The 18,115-nt window shown below is 41.5% G+C and overlaps 1 protein-coding gene across 3 annotated transcripts; it reads right to left on the minus strand.

The window, feature by feature from the left end:
• Positions 1-808: 808 nt before the first annotated feature.
• ESD (esterase D) lies at positions 809-13,610 on the minus strand. 3 transcript variants are annotated; one of them, XM_086771839.1, is made up of 9 exons: positions 13,467-13,610; positions 12,040-12,115; positions 11,016-11,104; positions 9,517-9,615; positions 6,642-6,766; positions 5,539-5,658; positions 3,731-3,829; positions 2,071-2,238; positions 809-1,034 (listed from the first exon to the last, which is right to left on the minus strand). In XM_086771839.1, exons 1-9 carry the CDS (start codon positions 13,519-13,521, stop codon positions 954-956), a joined length of 912 nt encoding a protein of 303 aa, XP_086627965.1. In that variant the 5' UTR covers positions 13,522-13,610; the 3' UTR covers positions 809-953. The 3 variants fall into 3 exon arrangements, with proteins under 3 accessions (XP_086627965.1, XP_086627966.1, XP_086627967.1); XM_086771840.1 differs by lacking the exon at positions 13,467-13,610 and adding an exon at positions 12,959-13,056; XM_086771841.1 differs by lacking the exon at positions 13,467-13,610 and adding an exon at positions 12,631-12,767.
• Between the last annotated feature and the right edge of the window lie 4,505 nt (positions 13,611-18,115).

The following is an 18,115-nucleotide window of genomic DNA, read 5'->3' on the forward strand; positions in this document are numbered from 1 at the left end:
TACTTGTGGCTTAAAATTTTTAAGTCAGTGCTCTGTCTTTACAAGAAAGGAAGAATTATGGGTCTTGTAAACCTACAGAGCATGGAAACCGGCAGTCAGCATTTCAGTTGCAATATGCAGAGCCGTATCGTCCCAGCCTTCTAAGCTTACTTCAGAAATAGGCATCTATTGATAGAGAATGGTTTTTTCAGATCTATTTACCAGTTTCCTCTCAGTTCTGTAAAGTCTAACAAGTCCATAAATGCACCATAAGCCTTTCAAACTCTGCAACAATCAAAGGCAAGTGGAGGAGAAAAAAAAAAACACCCTCCTTTACTACAGATGATTGCTTCCTTCACATAGTTTGTAAGAGGTCTTGTCTTTAAGTACCATCCATGAAATACTCCTCAGATTATTTGTCTGATGTTAATGCACAGCAGACTAAACCACTCCGCACAGCAAGCTTCTGTCTCGATTCTCCCCCAGACTTTGTCCTTGGGATGTATTTAGACAGGCCAAGGAAAAATACACCAAATACTTCAGAGTAATTAAGTAGTTTGATTGGTTGTGCCACTAACAACTTCCTTCAGCACTAAGTGATGGCGTGAACCCTGGTATTTAATTAGCTGAAGAGGCAAGCTGTTGTTATTCATAGACTCCGTGTAGTTGCACCACAAATTGTCCCAAGTACATCCCCCCACTCACAGTCTGAAACGAACTCATCCGCTAATTTTCATTTTGACCTAGAATGCAGCTATGCACCATCATGGTGTTGAGAGTTTTCGAAGAATGCAAGAGCATTCAAAATACTTACTCTAAAGCACACACATCAAATTAAGTGGGATTTTTATTTTTCTTAGCAATACAATCAGAAGAGCTCCATTTTACAGACACTACTTCAGCGAATGATTTTTGTTTAGTTCACCTCTGTCCCTTGATTCATATTGGACAGATGATGCTCACATCCGAATGGTTCAAGCATTGAGGTATTTTGCATGGTGTTTGATGTGGTCGTTAATAAACGTAGCAATGAAAAAATAGCTGTGATCATAACCCTAGAAAAGAAAAACAACAAAGAAATCAGCAAATACATATAGTTCATGATAAAACAATCATGCTAAGCTCTCTTCTAGGGAAGTTAATGACTCTTCTGTTTTAATCTATTTTAAGGAATATATATAAAAACTGTAAAGGATACCTAACTAAGAGGTTAGGTATATATAAACACTAGGAAGCCAAATAAACAACGTACCTTAACTTGCCCTAACGTGGGCATGTAAGTTAAAGATGGCTAACAGCAAGCACTAGCTGCAGAGCGGGATGCAATTTGAGAGAACAATTCCCCCTCACTGGCAAACCCACAAGGAAACTCAAAAGGAAACCTCTGAACTGCTCCATTCTGTCAGCACGAACTGCATCTTTTGGTGTGAGGCTGTATAAAAGCCCTTATGACAAATCAGAGAGGACAATCCCCCTCTCTCTCTCTGTAACTGGGCCTCTCACTAGGTGTGGCCTAAAGCTGTCAGTCGCTTACAAAGACTCCAGTGGTCCCAGGACAGTGCTGTTTTGGGTCACTGCACTATAGGAGAGAGCAATCCTTCCAGCTGGGTCTTTAAATGAATCTAAGACTTCAAGCAGGTCCACACCTTTCCTGATTTACACAAACACATGTGAACTAAATCATAAAGTTTTACACTGAACACGATACCCTCAGTACAGCTAAGGAATGCAGCAAAAGCACATCTGGCACTTTGCTTGTACAGTGGCTGTGATGTTTATTACAAAAATCACTAATGCCGCTTCTTCAGCCAACTCCTGGCAGTTTGAGTCGCCATCCGCAGATCAGTTTGTTGAAACTAAAGTCATGACCCCACCTAGTGGTGAAATACAGCTGATGGATATTGCACTCCTTGATGGCTGATGTTAGGGAAAATATCACCTCTCATCCTCTTCCTCACTCGGCCAGGGACAGACCCACAGGTAAGTAAAAGCACACCTAGTGACGAGACACCCTCTTTGCTACCTTTTACATAAACCCCAAAATCACACACAGCGACAACCCAACAATCATGGATTGCAGAAGCAACTTACCTGCTGCAGCCTAAAGACGACTGGGATTTTCCGCTCCGTGCAGGCAGCGATAAAGTTATCAGGCAGTAACTGGCCTGCTGATAGAAACTGGTCGTCTTTGCCTTGATCAATCAAGATATCCAGGTGAGAGTCTGGATAGGACTTCACAAGCTGGGTAGCATCGTACGCCTGCAGGAATAAAAGAGAAACAACAGCCAGTTAGATAAGCTAGACTGGGTCAAATTAGCTGACTGCAAGAAAAGGAGGGCATATATGGAGTACCAGGTGATACTGATCAGGACACCAAATTGCACTTTGGAAAAGAAAAAAAATGGGGAAATTCCAGACAACTGAAAAGTAATAGCTACGTTTTTAAAAGGGCAAATAGTATGATCTAAGTAATTACCAAGTTGGCGGTTTGACATAATTTCTTGACCAAATACAATGTCCAGCGCAGGGCTGAATTCAAACAGAATCAAAGAACAGCAATATAATCTAGTACCGATTTACAGGCTTGTACAAAAGCTAGATCCTGCCAGAATAACTTGTTACTTTGATGTAACTATTCTGGCAACTAAAGGTCAAAACACCAATGTAACACATGATAACAATTTTAAGCAGAAATGCAGAAATCAGAGGTTGTACATCTGTGCAAAGGCAAGTCCAAGTCTATTCTTGACGCCTGCTGCTGATCTACTGGACTGGGTTTGCAGAAGAGCTCCAAAGCAAGTTCAGGGGCTAGAAAATATTTTTTTTTTGCAAAATAAATTCATTACGTTAAGTAAGTTTAACTGGTGATTTTTAAATACATAAACTATTAACAACTGTGAAAGCAGCTAGTGCTCTCCATTCCTGTAATGCTTTAATCAGACCTGGATGTCTTCCTAAGAGAGGCCTTAATTCAATTTACACGGGATTTAACTGCAGCTTGTGTTTATGTACAAGGACATCAGAGTACCTGGTCACCACGATCCCTTCTAACTTAATTCTAGGGAATCAGTGCAATGTTTTTGCTGAAATTAAAAATACCAAAGAGCTGCCCAAATAATGCAGCAACATGCACACAAACATTTTTGTATCTTAGCACTTCATACACGACCACATATATTTCAAAATTAGGAGCTAAGACCTAACTTTGTTTAGTTTAATCTTGTTCTACAGGGACACCAATTTCCAAGTATCCAACGGCCTCCTCTACAAGCTGCCTCTAACAGGCTGCCCCTGCAGATGCCATGAGGCTTATCAGTCTCTGAACAGTTTGTAACAGCCTCTCCCTACAGGCTGTTACAAAACCCAACTGTTTTGTATATTGAGAACCAAATTTTTGAGAGAAAGAATATAGCCTAACTCTCTCGTAAACTGCTGACTACTTTCAGGCATTAGAGAGTCTCAGGCTGCTCATGATTCTTCTTAGCCCAGATTTTAAGATCGTCATGAAACAGAGAGGAATTTAGTCAATTTAATGAGAGCCTTCTGTCTCATTACATTTGTTACAAATACCATCAGGCAACAGCAAGCCATACCCACCAGAACACACAACGCTTATCCATGCTCAGGGGTGTGGTAAAACAGCAGGACCAGCTCAGGAGCACTCTGGAGTTTTGTTCCGGACTCCTGCTGTGATGTACCTACAGATTACTCATTCACACATGACTGAAGGACTGCGAGTTGCAACACGTACCTCCCATTTGCTTACATCTGATCCTAGGTATCCACCAAGGGCTTTCTTCCCCCACTGACACTGAATAGGGTTGCAGATAGGCGCAAATGCCGATACAGACTGTTCGGAAAGAAAGCACGGAAAAAAAAAAAAGTATGAATTAAGAAAAGTGATTTCTGCTAGCTAACAAGCACATTAAAAGCCTTTTCAAAAATTGTTTTGAAGTTACTGCCAGAATCCAGGACCCTCCCACCAACCCCCTGAGCTAAGTGCCCTAACCACTACCCTACTTCCCTCTTACATGTTCTTTTTAGCCCCCCAGTTTTGCTTCCCTTTTTGCACATCAGCCAAGCTTCAAAAGGCAGGCTAGGTGCCCTGTTCCTTTCCTTGCTGGGAGATGTTGGCTTGAATTCCCTTAAGCAGCAAACAATGATCTCAAGTCTACCGTTGGGTCAGCACGGTCAGAGTGTGGTATCATTTAACGTCCCGCTGGATTTTGGCAAAAGGACCTCAAGTCTGTTGTCCAGTCAGCATGGTCAGAGTGTGGGACTATTTCACCTCCAGCTGGATTTTGGCAGAGCATAACAAAAGCATAACAAAAGGGCTGCTCATCCAGTCTAAGCACCCAACAGCATCTCATGAATTTAGATACCTCAAGGCTCAGCGGTCAAGAAAAGTGCATTTCAGGTCACAACTCCAGGTACTGCTGTCAGAAGTCCAAGCCCTATTCTTACATTCTTCTTTTGGATTTGTCCCACTTTCATATGTCTTGCAAGAAATAGCAACAAACCATCTGAGCCACCGTCAGTTGTCCTGGATTTTGGTATTTTCAATTTAATGTTTAATTCTTTTAGATAATACAATTAACATTTAAGTGCCAACAGTGAAAATAGAAATTTCTGAACTACTGGCTCCAAAAGATAAAAGGAGAGACAAAAATAAAGCTTTATCTTACATTCAGCTCTCTTGTAACACCAAGCTAACGACACTGAGCAGATGTTATGCTATTTTGAGAAATGCAGTTGCTTTTTTGCAGCAGCTGACCAGGGTGCAGGGCCAGGACAGCCCACGAAATGACTGATCCACAAAGGCAGAGCCCCTCATCTCTCAAACACCAGTGCCTGATTCTCCCCTAGAATGCATTTTACACAAGCGTATCTCAACCCTCACGAGTATAAAGGAAAGGCCAATCAGTTTCAGCATGTTTGATTTAGGTTCAAGTAGAATATGAATGAACACAACTTCAGATATTTTGAATACTCAAAAAATAAATCGTTAGGAAAGCTGACATGCAAATCTCAGGGGGGAGCAAAGGGGGAGAGGTGCAAATGTCTTCTAGATACTATTCCACGTGAAGTTTGGGTTCTTACAGTTACACTTGGTATCAGTTGGAGTTAATAGACTCCGTAGTAAATTCTAAGCAAACACACATATAATGGTGATGAAAAGGTTTGCTGGTAACAAAAGTTGCAAAATTAACAAGGCAAGATTTGGAAAGATACAGCAAACCACACAACTCCAGAGCTAGAAGGACCCTGTTAACTTTTAAATATAACAATTAGTTTGGAAGAGCTGTAGCATCACCCAAAAGAAACCAAACTTTTCTTAACTTTTAAAATTTGCATATTTTTAAAATTTCACTGATACTCACGTTCCACAATTGTGTTTCTGGCAATTCTCTACATTCTAGATATCAATGAACTGCTACAACAAAAAGCATTTATATAGTGAATGCTGTAACAGAACTTGAAATGATGTTTTCTTTCTTCACTTCTATAGAAATCTGTATCAGTCTAGGTATACCTCATATAAGCTCTATGATATCTTACTTTGTACTTTCCAGGATTCTTCAGAGCAAGAATAAGAGCTCCATGACCTCCCATGGAATGCCCAAAAATAGACATCCGTTCAGGGTCAGTTGGAAAATTGGCATTTATTAGTTTAGGCAGCTGTAAAGGAACAACAGTGGAATACAAACGTTCAAGCAACCTGAGTATGTCTAAGAAAAAAAGCACACAAATAACTAACATGTTTTAACGGCAGGAAGCCACTGAAACCAAAGGCACATCTTTGGTTCTAGTCTCACATTTGTGTTCACGGCCTGAAAACAATTTGAACAGGACTGTAAAATCAAAACGAATCAATTTATCTGATCATAAGTAACTCAAAGGATCTCTACAGAAATCCATCATAACCCTGTAACACAAGATGTGGCAATTTCCTAATAAACAGTCTTATTTTAATAGATACATAAATATGTTTACATGACCAGAATCGCAAATTGTTCTTGGGAGATTATTTGCTCCCCATATTCCCACCAACTTTAGTTTTAATCCAGGCCACACAAACCACATGCAGAGTAAACTGGACACTCACTTTTCTAATACATATCTCAAGGATCTCCTTTTACGTCCGGTTAAAAAAAAAACAAAATAAACCCCCACTCTCCCAAGACAGATAGTGAAAACACTCTAAACAAGCAGTACAACTGAAGTACTGGTGCAGTGAAATGCGGTGGGTTGTTTCAGAAGCAGCAGAGCAGAGATTTTACAGGAGCAGAAATGGCACAACAAACAAATCAAAATTAAAAGTGTAGGGTCAACCCTGTGGCATCTCCAGCCGGAAAGCAGACTCAAGGAGTTCCTGCTCAAGCCCTGCCAGGTGTTATAATCTATCTCTGTGCTGCAATTCTCTCCTTCCTCAGTTCTACGATGACACAACTGGATAAATCCAATCACTGAAATAACCAAGGATTAAAAAAGAAAGAGTAAATTATTTTTATAAAAGAGGAAAGCAAGAAAACGACAAACCACCCATAGACTATCAAGATCACCTTAAGCAAGCTTTGGTGCTAGGAACAAAGAGAATGCCTGAACCACACCCCTTCTTTATCTTACCCAACAACACCAGGAGAACCCAGCAGCAAAGTTACCTCATCCTTGATGTAGGAATACATTCTGTAGTTTGTTTTCCAAGGATCTTCAGTTGCATCCACATAAAAACCAGCACCAGTGCCAAAATCCCAGCTTTCATCTTCTCCTTCAATATTGCAGCCACCTACCATGAAAATTCTTTCAGTAATTACTGTCTTTTCTTTACTAGGTGTTCAGAAATGGAGAACCTGCTATACAAATCGGAGATTCGGGACACGAGTTCCTCAATCAACATGTCTCTACCCCTCCAACGACAAAACAATTCAGATTTTTATTCATTAGTACAGTGTTTTCAAGTGTTATTTCAATACTTTCAAAATGCTGCTTACCTATTACCTACAAATGTATCCAACTTCTAACTTGTTTCAGTATCCCTTCATAAATAAACATAAACACACAGATCTCTCCTAAACGAATTTTGTAAAGCTTCATCCCATTTGCCCAGGGACTTATTAAAAAATTGGCACTTGTTAATTGGTGCTATCAGCTTACTGCAGGTATTAGACCTCATTCGATTAAGTACAAGAAACCAGGCGAGAAACAGAAGCGGTAGAAAATTTTCTCTTCCCCAGAAGGACAGGACCATGTATCACCAAATGGTGTGCTCAGATCAGTTTAGCAGCTTCAAATAATGTCTGCTACACCTCCCTTTTAAAGATTCAACAGCATGATAACACCTACTGTTCCTATCAATCTTTACATAAAAAACTATACCTTTTCTGCAACTCATTTCATTGCTCCCACCTATAACTCCCCATAAGACTCAAGTAATTTATTCTCTGAATAACTGCAGCGTTGTATCCTCTTTTCCAAGGCTACACTTTCAAGCGAAATTTGCAAATGTCTCCTTGAAAGTCAATACATCCTATCCAGTTCTCTCTTACTCTCCCTTTGAATAGCCTGCGATTTACCAGCCTGATTTGCACAACAGGATGTAATATTTCAAGGTATACGTGACAGGAAATAACGGCCTCCCTTTCTCCAAAATGTTCCTAGTTTCTGCAATCCAAAATTACATGGGCTTTTCACCACTGTCAGATTACACCGCAAACCCATGTGTAATTTGTCAGTCCCTGGCAATTTGAGCAGAGATATCTGCCACTCTGTCACAGTGTGAAATCAGATTTTTACAAGGATCAAAGTTGAGTTCGCTCCAGTGACGTGCCCTTGAACACTGAGTGATTGTGTAACTTCACACAGAGTCCAGCAGTCACAGGGACTGGGGGTGCTTACGCATGTTGAATTTTACAAGTCTTATCTTCTGTCCCTCAGAGAGAGACAAAAACTCAGGAAGTCCTGCCAGGCAATGAAGACAACACTGATTCTGCTAAAAAAAACTTAAGGGAAATGCTAAAAGAATAAATTTGAAAAGGAACTCACAAATACTGCTCATCACACCTATCTGGAAAAGCAAAAAACAAAGAAGGAAAAGTAGAGTTGATCAGGGCCTGACAGAGGGTCTCTAATGACAAGTTATTTCAGGTTTTCATGTAGCCTTTTTCCCCATCCAGACACATCTCCTAGCTCCTGGGAGGTAACTCTCATGTAGTCATAACTACACAGCTAAAAAGCACATATTAGCATTTTCTCTACATATGCTCAGCTCTCTTAATTTGTGATTACATTTGAACTGCTCTTCACTTCTTTCTCCAGACAGCTCAAAGAGACTGAAGAACATGTGGGGCCTCTGAGCTAAAATCTAAGAGGACAATATGAAACACATACTGAAACTCATCTAAATAGCGGAGCAATCATGACCAGTTATTAGACCAAAAGGCAAGACAGAAGCTGCAAAGAGGAGTTTAAAAGAAAATAGACAAAGAAATGAACTATGTAAATGCAGTTTCACATTGATAGAGGCAACTTACACATACAACTCTAAAAGCAAATCCCAGTATAATTATCCAAGGGCAATTCTAATCCTGACATAATGTGAATAACACAAATGGTAGTTGCCCATCTCTAGTCTGCAGCAGATAGCTCCAGCGAAATGTAAAGTTCATTAATACACAAGTCTTGCTCTTCTGTCCCTCTTCTTCATTAGAAACATCCATATCTGTTCTTTGACCTGACACAGCTTCAAAATCTAAATGTGAAAAACGTTTTCTGGAAAGAATATCACTTCATTCCCCTATTACCTGTGCCAGATCTGACCCACTACAGCTTGGGAAATATTAGAAGATTGCCACCTCTGTATACAGCACTCATGAGAGCAGAATCCAGCAAATACTAAATGTAACACACTGGATCCCCAAAAGACTGTATTTCCAGTAACTGCAGATCCACCATTTTCAAGTTTCCCATATTACACATAAGCTCAGCTATATACAAATAACAGCACATAATTTTAAAAAGCCATTCATCAGCAGTCAGTTGCAGCTGCAGAGGGGAAGAGTTTCTGGTTTGCTTTTCTAAGTATTGGAATCCTCTGGAGACATGTATTTGACAGGCTTTAGGAGACAGAATACAATAAAGAGTAAACATCACATCTTTGTGCAACAACACAGTTTCTGCAGATTTTTTAAAGTCTCAGCAAGCCACAAAGTGCAGGCAAGCACCTCTGATAACACATGCCTCTTGTTTTCTTTTTCTTCCCCTTCCTTCATGCTGAACTCAATGGCCCCTTTGTTCTAGTTTTAGTGCCATGACAATAAAAGAGTTTCAAACGCCAAATCTAACTAACCTGAATAACTACCATGTTATTAAGAATACAGACAACATAATCTAGCAGTAATGCAAAATACAGAGATGAGGTCATTCCCGGACTCAGGTGGGCAACACACTTTGTAGCAAACTGCAGCACTCCATTTTTTGAGGATAAAAACAGTGTACTTCAGTGTAACGACCGTTACTGTATCTCTTGTTAAAACTTACGTGGGCTTGTGTCTGGTGCGACTACAATAAGGCCATGTTCAGCTGCAGCTTGATGAAAACCGGCTTTTGTTATAAAATTCTGCTCTGTGCAAGTTAACCCTAGAGAAATAAAAATATTATTGGTTACACATTGCTCACAGCATATTGGTTTCAAAAATCTTTTTGACAGAAAAGGTTTTAAAAAATAAGAGCGAATTATATCACCATAAACATGCAAGTCTTTTCACTAAGTTCAACAATACTTAATACAGTTGCACTTTCACATCTAGTCACACTAACATTTGATCAAAACCAGATCAATGATCAATGTGTATTCTAACCTCTTGAACACCTACTCACATGGCATGTACAGTTTCCCCAAGTATGTACATTTAAATCCACTGACCACAGACACTGTTGCTAAGGTTAACATTGTTAACTTCTGACATCTAACCCTGCAACTACATTTTTCTCTCTACCGCCATTTCAGCTGCTTACATTACAGAATTCTACCTGCTTTGTGAAATGTATACATACAAGGAACATAGTCTCCACACTACCAGTCAATTCTCCAGCTTTCTAAACACAAGTGTCAATAAAGCAACTCCTAAAATTCCTAACAGAACAGACAAAGCTTCTGCTTTTCATTTTGAATAACAGAAAACAAACAAACAAACAAACGTGTAGTTAATTAATCCTGGAGGCATCACCAACATAAATCTGATCATTTTGAAAGCAATGCTTTAACATTATTTATGCACTTTTGGTGCAAAGGCCAGCTCTGTGGGAAATGACAGGAACAGAGTGACGAACAAAGCCAGGATAACTGGGAGCACATTTGTCCATAGAGTCTCATCCCAGCTTGCCTTAGATCCAGCAAGAGAGCAGCTGGATAGGACACTGCAGGAGCTGGAGAGATGAAAAAACAATGCTGCGGATGAGCCCCTGGCCCTTTCTGATCCCACAGGGTTAACTCACTCTGGACGTGCTTGCGCCAAGGCGGCTAACAGCACTTCCCTTTCCAAGTTCACCAGTTGCTCCCTACAACTGAAAATTATTCCCTCAGTATAAGGTAGGGTCCAGAGGACAAATTTGCTGGCTCCCATGGGCTAGACTTTGCCCCCTATCCTGTTAGCTGAAGCTGTCTGTCATAGACAAAAGGAAGCAGGAGATATCCCAATTGGAAGGTCTTTCAAGAGAACTTTTAAGTAAACAAGTATGAACAAAAAGTATGTACATTTCAGAACAAAAGGGCAGAACATTTTGAACATTGAGCATTTTAGAACACAATCTGGTAGGCTGCCCCCTGAGGTCAGCTGCATCCAACTCCATCACAATACAGTCAAAGTAAATGCGTGTTCCAGAAGATTATTTTTTTGTAGAATGCAAGAGTTGCCACTGAAGGACCTCTACATCAGGTTTTCAGTAACTGTAGCACAGTAGCTTAAACATGCTATGATTCTATGATTCTCTATGCTTAAGATTAACTTTTAAAAGTTACTAAAATTCATGTTACTTACCTGAGAGCCAATACAGCACAGGACACTTTTTGGTTTCCGCTTTTGGAGGCAAGTAGATTCCAAATTTCATTTTGCATTTTAGCTCTGCACTGTATTAATAAAATACTTCTTGTTAGCACCACTACTTAATTAACAAGGTCACTAACATTAAAAAAAAAGAAAGCTGGATCAATGCATTTCGTTCAAAGAGAGATTTGGTCAGTGAATTACAACAACTAAGAAGTTAAATAAAGAGAAAAGCTATTTAAAGACTCAGCATTAGCCTCTTGAATTGACAAGAGCTAACCTTCCTACCTTATTGTGAATATAGTTAAAACAGAGACTTACAAATAAGCCACATTGTTGCAGTGTTGCTAACAGGCAATAGTCTAAAAATTGAATTTTGAACCCCAGCAATATTTAACTTGGGCTTTGCCTATTAAATTTGAAAGTAATTTTTACTGAAAAATAGATCCACGGGACTTGCAGAACATACATTTCACAGTATACCCCACCAAGAGAGAAGTGTTTTCAGTCTGCTAGATCTACAGACTAACCAATTGCCCAATTTATACTAAAGCCTGAAATTGTCAATAAAAGCTTTTCTAAGCATAATCAATGTTCTTTTTCCATTGGAATGTTTTTTTGTTCACCTTCGTCCAAAACCAAGAATCTATCTATTGCATCTGTCTGCCGACAGAGTGCTCAAAAGTGAAACATCCCGAAGAGTGAACAGAACTTTGTATGCATGGCAGTTCTCTGGACTGCAAACAGGACAACGCAAAGTAATGGAACTTCATCTTAAAAGGTAAACATACTGGCTTTCTGTCTAAAGTCTGAGCACATATTACTACTAGACATGTTAAACATTAACAAAGAAATACAAGAACACAGCCAAAACAGTAGTTGACAGTATTCCTCACTGAAATACGGATACAAGTGAGAACACACTGTTTTCCTGCAGACTGCTGGAGAACACTGACAGCAATGACAGTATGAATTCACTGCCCCATGCTAAACATCCAGGTTGCTTTTGTAGTGTTACCTGTCATGTTCAAACACCTTCTGGAAACCCTCAAAGCATTTGTTGCTGGAAACTTGTTTCAGTGCCATGGCTTTAACTGTAAAAAAAAAAAAAGGGAGCAAGTTAAATCTGAAAATAAAACATTTCTGGATTTAACTTATAGTCAGTTATGGGAACAGAAAAGTTGAATAAAACTTAAAGCATTTTTGTTCAGCCTTGCAGTTTTTCAGAAGAAAGAATGTCCTGCAAACAGTTTCTAATCTTTCATTAACTTTCTATTTCCCCACAGAAATGGAGGGGAGGGGGAGCTGAACTCTAGAGAGCAGAGCTGACAAAGCCTTCTTGCTTTCCTGCAGACCCACATCTCCAATCACCTTTACCTCTGCAGTAATCCCAGCTCGCTCTTTGTCAACCAACACTGCTACCTAAGAAGAAACCTCATGTGCTGTGGGTTAACCTGGAGCTGTGTCTGCCGAATAGCTGGCCTGCTACCTCCACAATGACCCTGCAGGAGACAGACCTGTCCCACCTCTCCCTCCGTATGTGCCAGTATCCAGCCACTAAGTGCCACAATACTGAGGACTGTAAACATCTTTGACGGAAATGAATTACCTTGTTCTAAAAGTCTGGGTGACAGGAGAAACACAGGCCTCCAGAGAAGGCTTATGGGGAAAAAAATAGTGTAAAAACTGGAAGTAAGGGAACAGTCATGGGACTTTTAAAGCAGCCGGTAGCGCAATTGTAGCAAACTTGCTAAGGAAAGTGGGGAAAGTTGACACAGAAGGAGAGGCTGTCAGTTTGCATGGACAGTTAAGGCCAGCTAGTCAGCTTGAAGGGGAAGGGGCCTGAAGGGTCGGCACACAAGAAAATCCTGATGAGAAACCAGGTAACAGCAGAGCAGATGACAAATGTCAAAACGAAAGCGTTCCCTCCCTCATACCTGTGCACTGCTATGGCGCACCGGGCAGGAAAAACCACGCACCACGGACAGCCCTCGGGGCCTGCTCGTTGTCTTCTGCCACACCCGTGGGGCTGGAGCCGAGAACGCAGAAGCGCGTTACACCCACCCCGACGGCAGCACCGAGCCAGGGGCTGCTGGAGCAGCACGCAGGGCCCACCCGCCGCCCACCCCGGCCCCAGCTCCGGCCTGGTTCGGGCCGCCCATTCCCCTTCCTGAGCTCAATTTCCACACAACCAGTCTGCGCCAAAGCGCTCTCCCGCGCCTCCATTTTCCCCCTCCCGCCCTCGGGTACACCCACAGGCAGCGATCCCTCCCCCTAAGCCTCCCGCTGGCTGGGCCCGAGGGCCTGCAGGGGTCTGCCGCTGCCGCCACCGCCGCCCCGCTCTGCCCGCAGCCAGGCCCCAACCCGCCCGCAGGCCGCCGCGCTCCCCGCCCTGAGCCGCCCGCCCCCGGGCCGGCCCGGCGCCCCCCTCCCCTGCCCCCTTACCGCGGCGGAGCGGCGGGGCCCAGCGGCGGACGGCGCTGACGAAGGCCCGGCCCATGTGCGGGCGCGGCCTCCCGCCGCCCCGCCTGTGGGCTCGGCCAGCCCTCGGACTGCGGCGGGCGTTCAGGGCGCTGTTTGCCGCCCGCCATGGTGGCAGCTGGGCTGCGGGCTCCGCCGAGCCCCAATACCCGTCCCCTGGGGAGAGCTGGGGGGTCTGCCCTGTCTGCGGGGGCCGCAGGTGCTGCTCTCCTCCTGCTCAGGCGCTTAGAATCACAGAATGGTTTGGGTTGGAAGGGACCTTTAAAAGTCATCCAGTCCAACCCCTCTGCAAGGAGCAGGGACATCTCCAACCAGATCAGGTTGCTCAGAGCCTCATCCAACCTGGCCTTGAACGTTTCCAGGGATGGGGCCTCCACCACCTCCCTGGGAAACCTGTTCCAGCTTCTCCAGCTCGTGCCCCGCTGGGCCCGCGGGGAGCAGCTGTGCGCGGCCTTGGCACCTTCGTGCCCCAGCACTGGAGAGGTCACCTTCCCAGCGCTGAAGAAGAAAATTTTGAACTGTAGAATGAAGAAAGAAATTAAAAGTTATTCCAGAGAATCTGGTAGTAGTGAACCATCAAGTATTTCTGTGAGCGTTACTTTCCCTTGAACACTAAGACCTCAAGGGGGGGGAAAAAGTTGCTGAAGCGGCCTGACCTTGGGCCACGGCATCAATAAGTTTTGAATGTTTTACCTCGGTATTTCAGCATTTGTTATAGCAGCTGTCGCCTGATGGACTCCTGTTTTTATAATAAAACCAAATTCTAGTTCAGGTAGTTTTTGTCATGACGCTCCACTTGCAAGATCACAAAGGAAAGAAGATACTTGGCAGTGCTTTCATCTTATTCAAAACCCAAATTCCTCCCACTTCCTGCTGTTAAAGGACCTTTTTATTTTTTTAAATTTGCAATTAAACATGCTCATTGGTTACCAAAAAATTGTCCTCTCTTTTTGCCCATAACATTTTGCAGTCTGATCATCTGTTACTTTGCCAATGTCACAATAATTTGTTTCTATTTTTAATCCCTGATTCTAGCAAGGCGCAGTATCAACTATTTTGTCCCGCTTCTCCCCATTACTTTGAACTCTTCCTCAGCAGATCTGTCCATGCTAGACCATGGACCTGGGCCACCCATCCTGCCTTCCAGAGCAGCTTTCCTATCCTGTCTCTCTACTTAGATGTAGCTGGTACAAATAGTCTGTCTCTGAGCTGTTTGAACTATCTTCCCTCAGTTTTTCTTTTGCAAGGTTTAATTTGCCATTAATCAATTTAAAATGTATTTCTTCATTAGTGTTTCTCAAACACTCTTCAGGCTGTTCCTTCCAGCTCTGTGTGCATTTTGTAGCCCTCTTAATGTCCTACTCTCAATAGCAAAATACTGCCCAGTTAGTTATTTGGTCTAAAATTTAGCCAATCTCTTCTCTCTTGTATAGATAGTCAGCTGACATTATGCACATCTCATTTTCCAAGGTATCTGCAATTGTTTTCAGCTATTTCTCTCTTGTCAGAATGAAGCCTGCCTACCTCGGCACTGATGGTGGTAAGATTTTGATGTGTTCCTGGGCTGGTTGTCCAAGTGCTCTGCCCAATTTGCTCCCATTTCAGAATGACATATTCAGAAGAATCCAGCTGACAGTCTGCTGATGAGTTTACCTGGCCTCCCCACATTTCCGATGACATCAAGATAAAAGCATTATTTTTAGTGTATTTTCAGTCAAAAATGACTGAAGTAAATGCGTGGATAAATAACGTAAGAGCTGTGTCACAGAGACACACAGTCCACCAGAGGACTGTTCTCACGGTACACAGCTGGATGTGTGTTGCGTGTGAGAATGTGTGAAGTGGAGAACACGCCAGGATAGTGTTGAGGGCAGTGTGAGGTAGAGTGAGCCAAGCTGGTGCAGTCTTTCTGTGGTATAGATATTTTTAGTATCTTTGGTTATGCACATTTGTCTAACCTCAATGCCGTTTCTCTATCCTTTGAGACAGCGTCTGCAGCTGTCACCAGTGAATTAATTTTGGAATCACGCTGCGTATCATTTCAGATTATCTATAAAAAAAAAACCCAGATGTGAAATGAGCTTCCTGTCCTTCATCATTAAATGGCTTCTCCTTATATGGTGCAGCATGGCAGACAGTAGAAACAAAGATATTAAAAACAAAAGAATGGCAGCTACTCACTTTGGAAAATCTCATGGTTTATATAATCTTGCCTTACGTATTACTTTATCCTTGTATTCCAAGTATAACACACACTTCTCCAACATACTTTCTATATGTTCCCCTACACAACCACTTTACCACTAATCTAACCCAGTGTTGGATATGATTTCTGTTCATCTATCTAACATTTCTTCTGGCATTTGTAAGGATGTTTTTGTATTCTGTCAGAAGGGTTTTTGCCTTTTTAGCACATTTTTGGCATCCTTTCTGTACTTGGAGAAACATACCATAAGCATCATCCTACTCAAACATATTTGTAGTAAAGATTCCAGCAAGAAATTTCCACATCGTAGGCAAGCAACCTGTATGTCCTAAGTTTATAGTACCAAATTCTTCCTTTCTCATTTTCTTTTTAGTAAGAACAGCCCTTCCCTCAGCCATGCATCTGGGTACACACTTTTCCAGTGTTTTTGTTGCAGTAGTCTGAATTAAGGATGGGAGGTGCTAACCTCTTCACTCAAATAGCTGTGGATTCCACATGTTGCCAGTGCTTTTCAGCATTTTTTCTCAATGTTTTTGTACGTGATCTCATCTTCACTTTGGTTATTCAGAGCACAAGTTCACACTTCACACTCTACTCTGCCAGGAGATTTGTTGTTCTTTTCGGTAAAGAACTTTTCCAGTGTTCTTCGTAGTAATTGTTCATAATTTACGATTCTGATGTCGTATTTGTCTAAATTGTCTTTAACTGCCTAATACCATCCTAGCAGTCATTTCCAAGCAACATATATGACTGATACCAATATTATTCTTCAGTATGTTTCATGCTGACTATACTGTCACAATCTGTTTCAAGTCTTTAGCTTTTCAAGGGAGAAGCTTTACACAGGGAGAAGAATAATTTTCTGCCACTTCATGATTATTGATTTTTTTTTTTTTAATTTCTCCTTCTTTACCACATCGGTCTATCTTACCTTTTGTCTTAAATGGAAGTTGGATCTTCCAAGGTTTCTTTTCTTTTCTTTCTTTGCCTTTTGTCAAGATTTCATCTGGGTGCAAGTTGTCACGTCATTAACTGCTGTCCATTCAAGGCAGTTCTTTACTTTTTCTGCACCTTGTCCAAGGTGCTTCTTAGCCGACAAAACCCATGGCAGAGGCTAGAGACTACAAACTCTCACTTATTTTATCTGCCGACATTGAGGTTTTTTTCTTTTTTGCTCCATTTCTTGCTTTCATTATTTCCTTTTTGTTCATTAGAGACTTAGTGTGTCATTCAAGTCTGTAGGTCTTTTTGGGAAACAACATTGTCCTTTAGTCTTGACTGCACTGTAATGCAAGCTACAGTGGTGTTGATGTTAGCTGTGTCCTCTTTTTGTGTTCTTTACAGGTAGGAAAAAGTATCTAGTCTGTAATAAGAACCTAATTTGATTAAACAGATTAGCAAATGGAGACATTTCCCTCAGCAGCTTTGTCATTTTGTCTTTGGTCAAGTTACACAGTTTCTTCTACGGCCAAAGATTATTTCTAGATCAGCAGTTGTCTTTCATCATTCTGGTTATAGGTATAGCTCCCCTGGCTTCTCTATAATTTGGCCTGATCTTGTATTGGTCTTTCTGCAGTGCTGCACTGGTGATCTGGAATGGCCTCAATAGCTCTGAGCTGCTGTGAGGTTGCGCATGCTCATGAATCGTCTTTGCAGAGAGACTGCGGGAAATATATACACAGAAGATTTGTAGATGCCAAAATAAACCATTTGTGACAAGAAATTTGAAAAAGGTAGTGGTTTTTTTAAAATAATACTTTGTCTCCAAAGCATTACAGCAATGAAAACTTTTCCAGGGAAAACAACAAACATACTTCTTTTATTATAGTAATGTGACTAAGAAATATTAGTAATATTTTCACATCATTTCAGGACAATTAAGCATGTGTTACAACTGATACCAAATCCAGTGAGATATATGTGTCTGGTTGTTCTGATAGAAAGTATTTTCCTCATAATGGTTTACAATTAAAAATGAAGCAGTCTTGATTTGTGTAGTAAATTGACTGTGCATATTTGTATACTGTCACATTTGCACAAGTCTATGAGACCAGATGGGATGCATTAGATAGTGCTGAGAGAACTGGCCAATGTCATTGCAAGACCTTTTCCTATCACGTTTAAAAGGTCAGCACAATTTAAAAGGTCTTACTGATGTTTGAGAACAGGTAGACGTGACACTCACTTTCAAGAAGGGCATGAAGGAGGATCAAGGAAAACTAAAGGCAAGAACGCCTTACCAGCATCCCTGGGAAAGTAATGGAAAAATCCTCCTGGAAGCCAGTTCCAGATACACAAAGAACAAGAAGGTGAATGGGAATAGCCAACATAGATTTAGGAACAGCACAGCACACCTGACCAGTCTAATTGCCTTCTAATGAGAAGTCTGCCACAATGGCCAAAGTAA

Source organism: Chlamydotis macqueenii, chromosome 1, assembly GCF_036417535.1.
Source record: "Chlamydotis macqueenii isolate bChlMac1 chromosome 1, bChlMac1.mat, whole genome shotgun sequence".
Classification (NCBI taxonomy): domain Eukaryota; kingdom Metazoa; phylum Chordata; class Aves; order Otidiformes; family Otididae; genus Chlamydotis; species Chlamydotis macqueenii.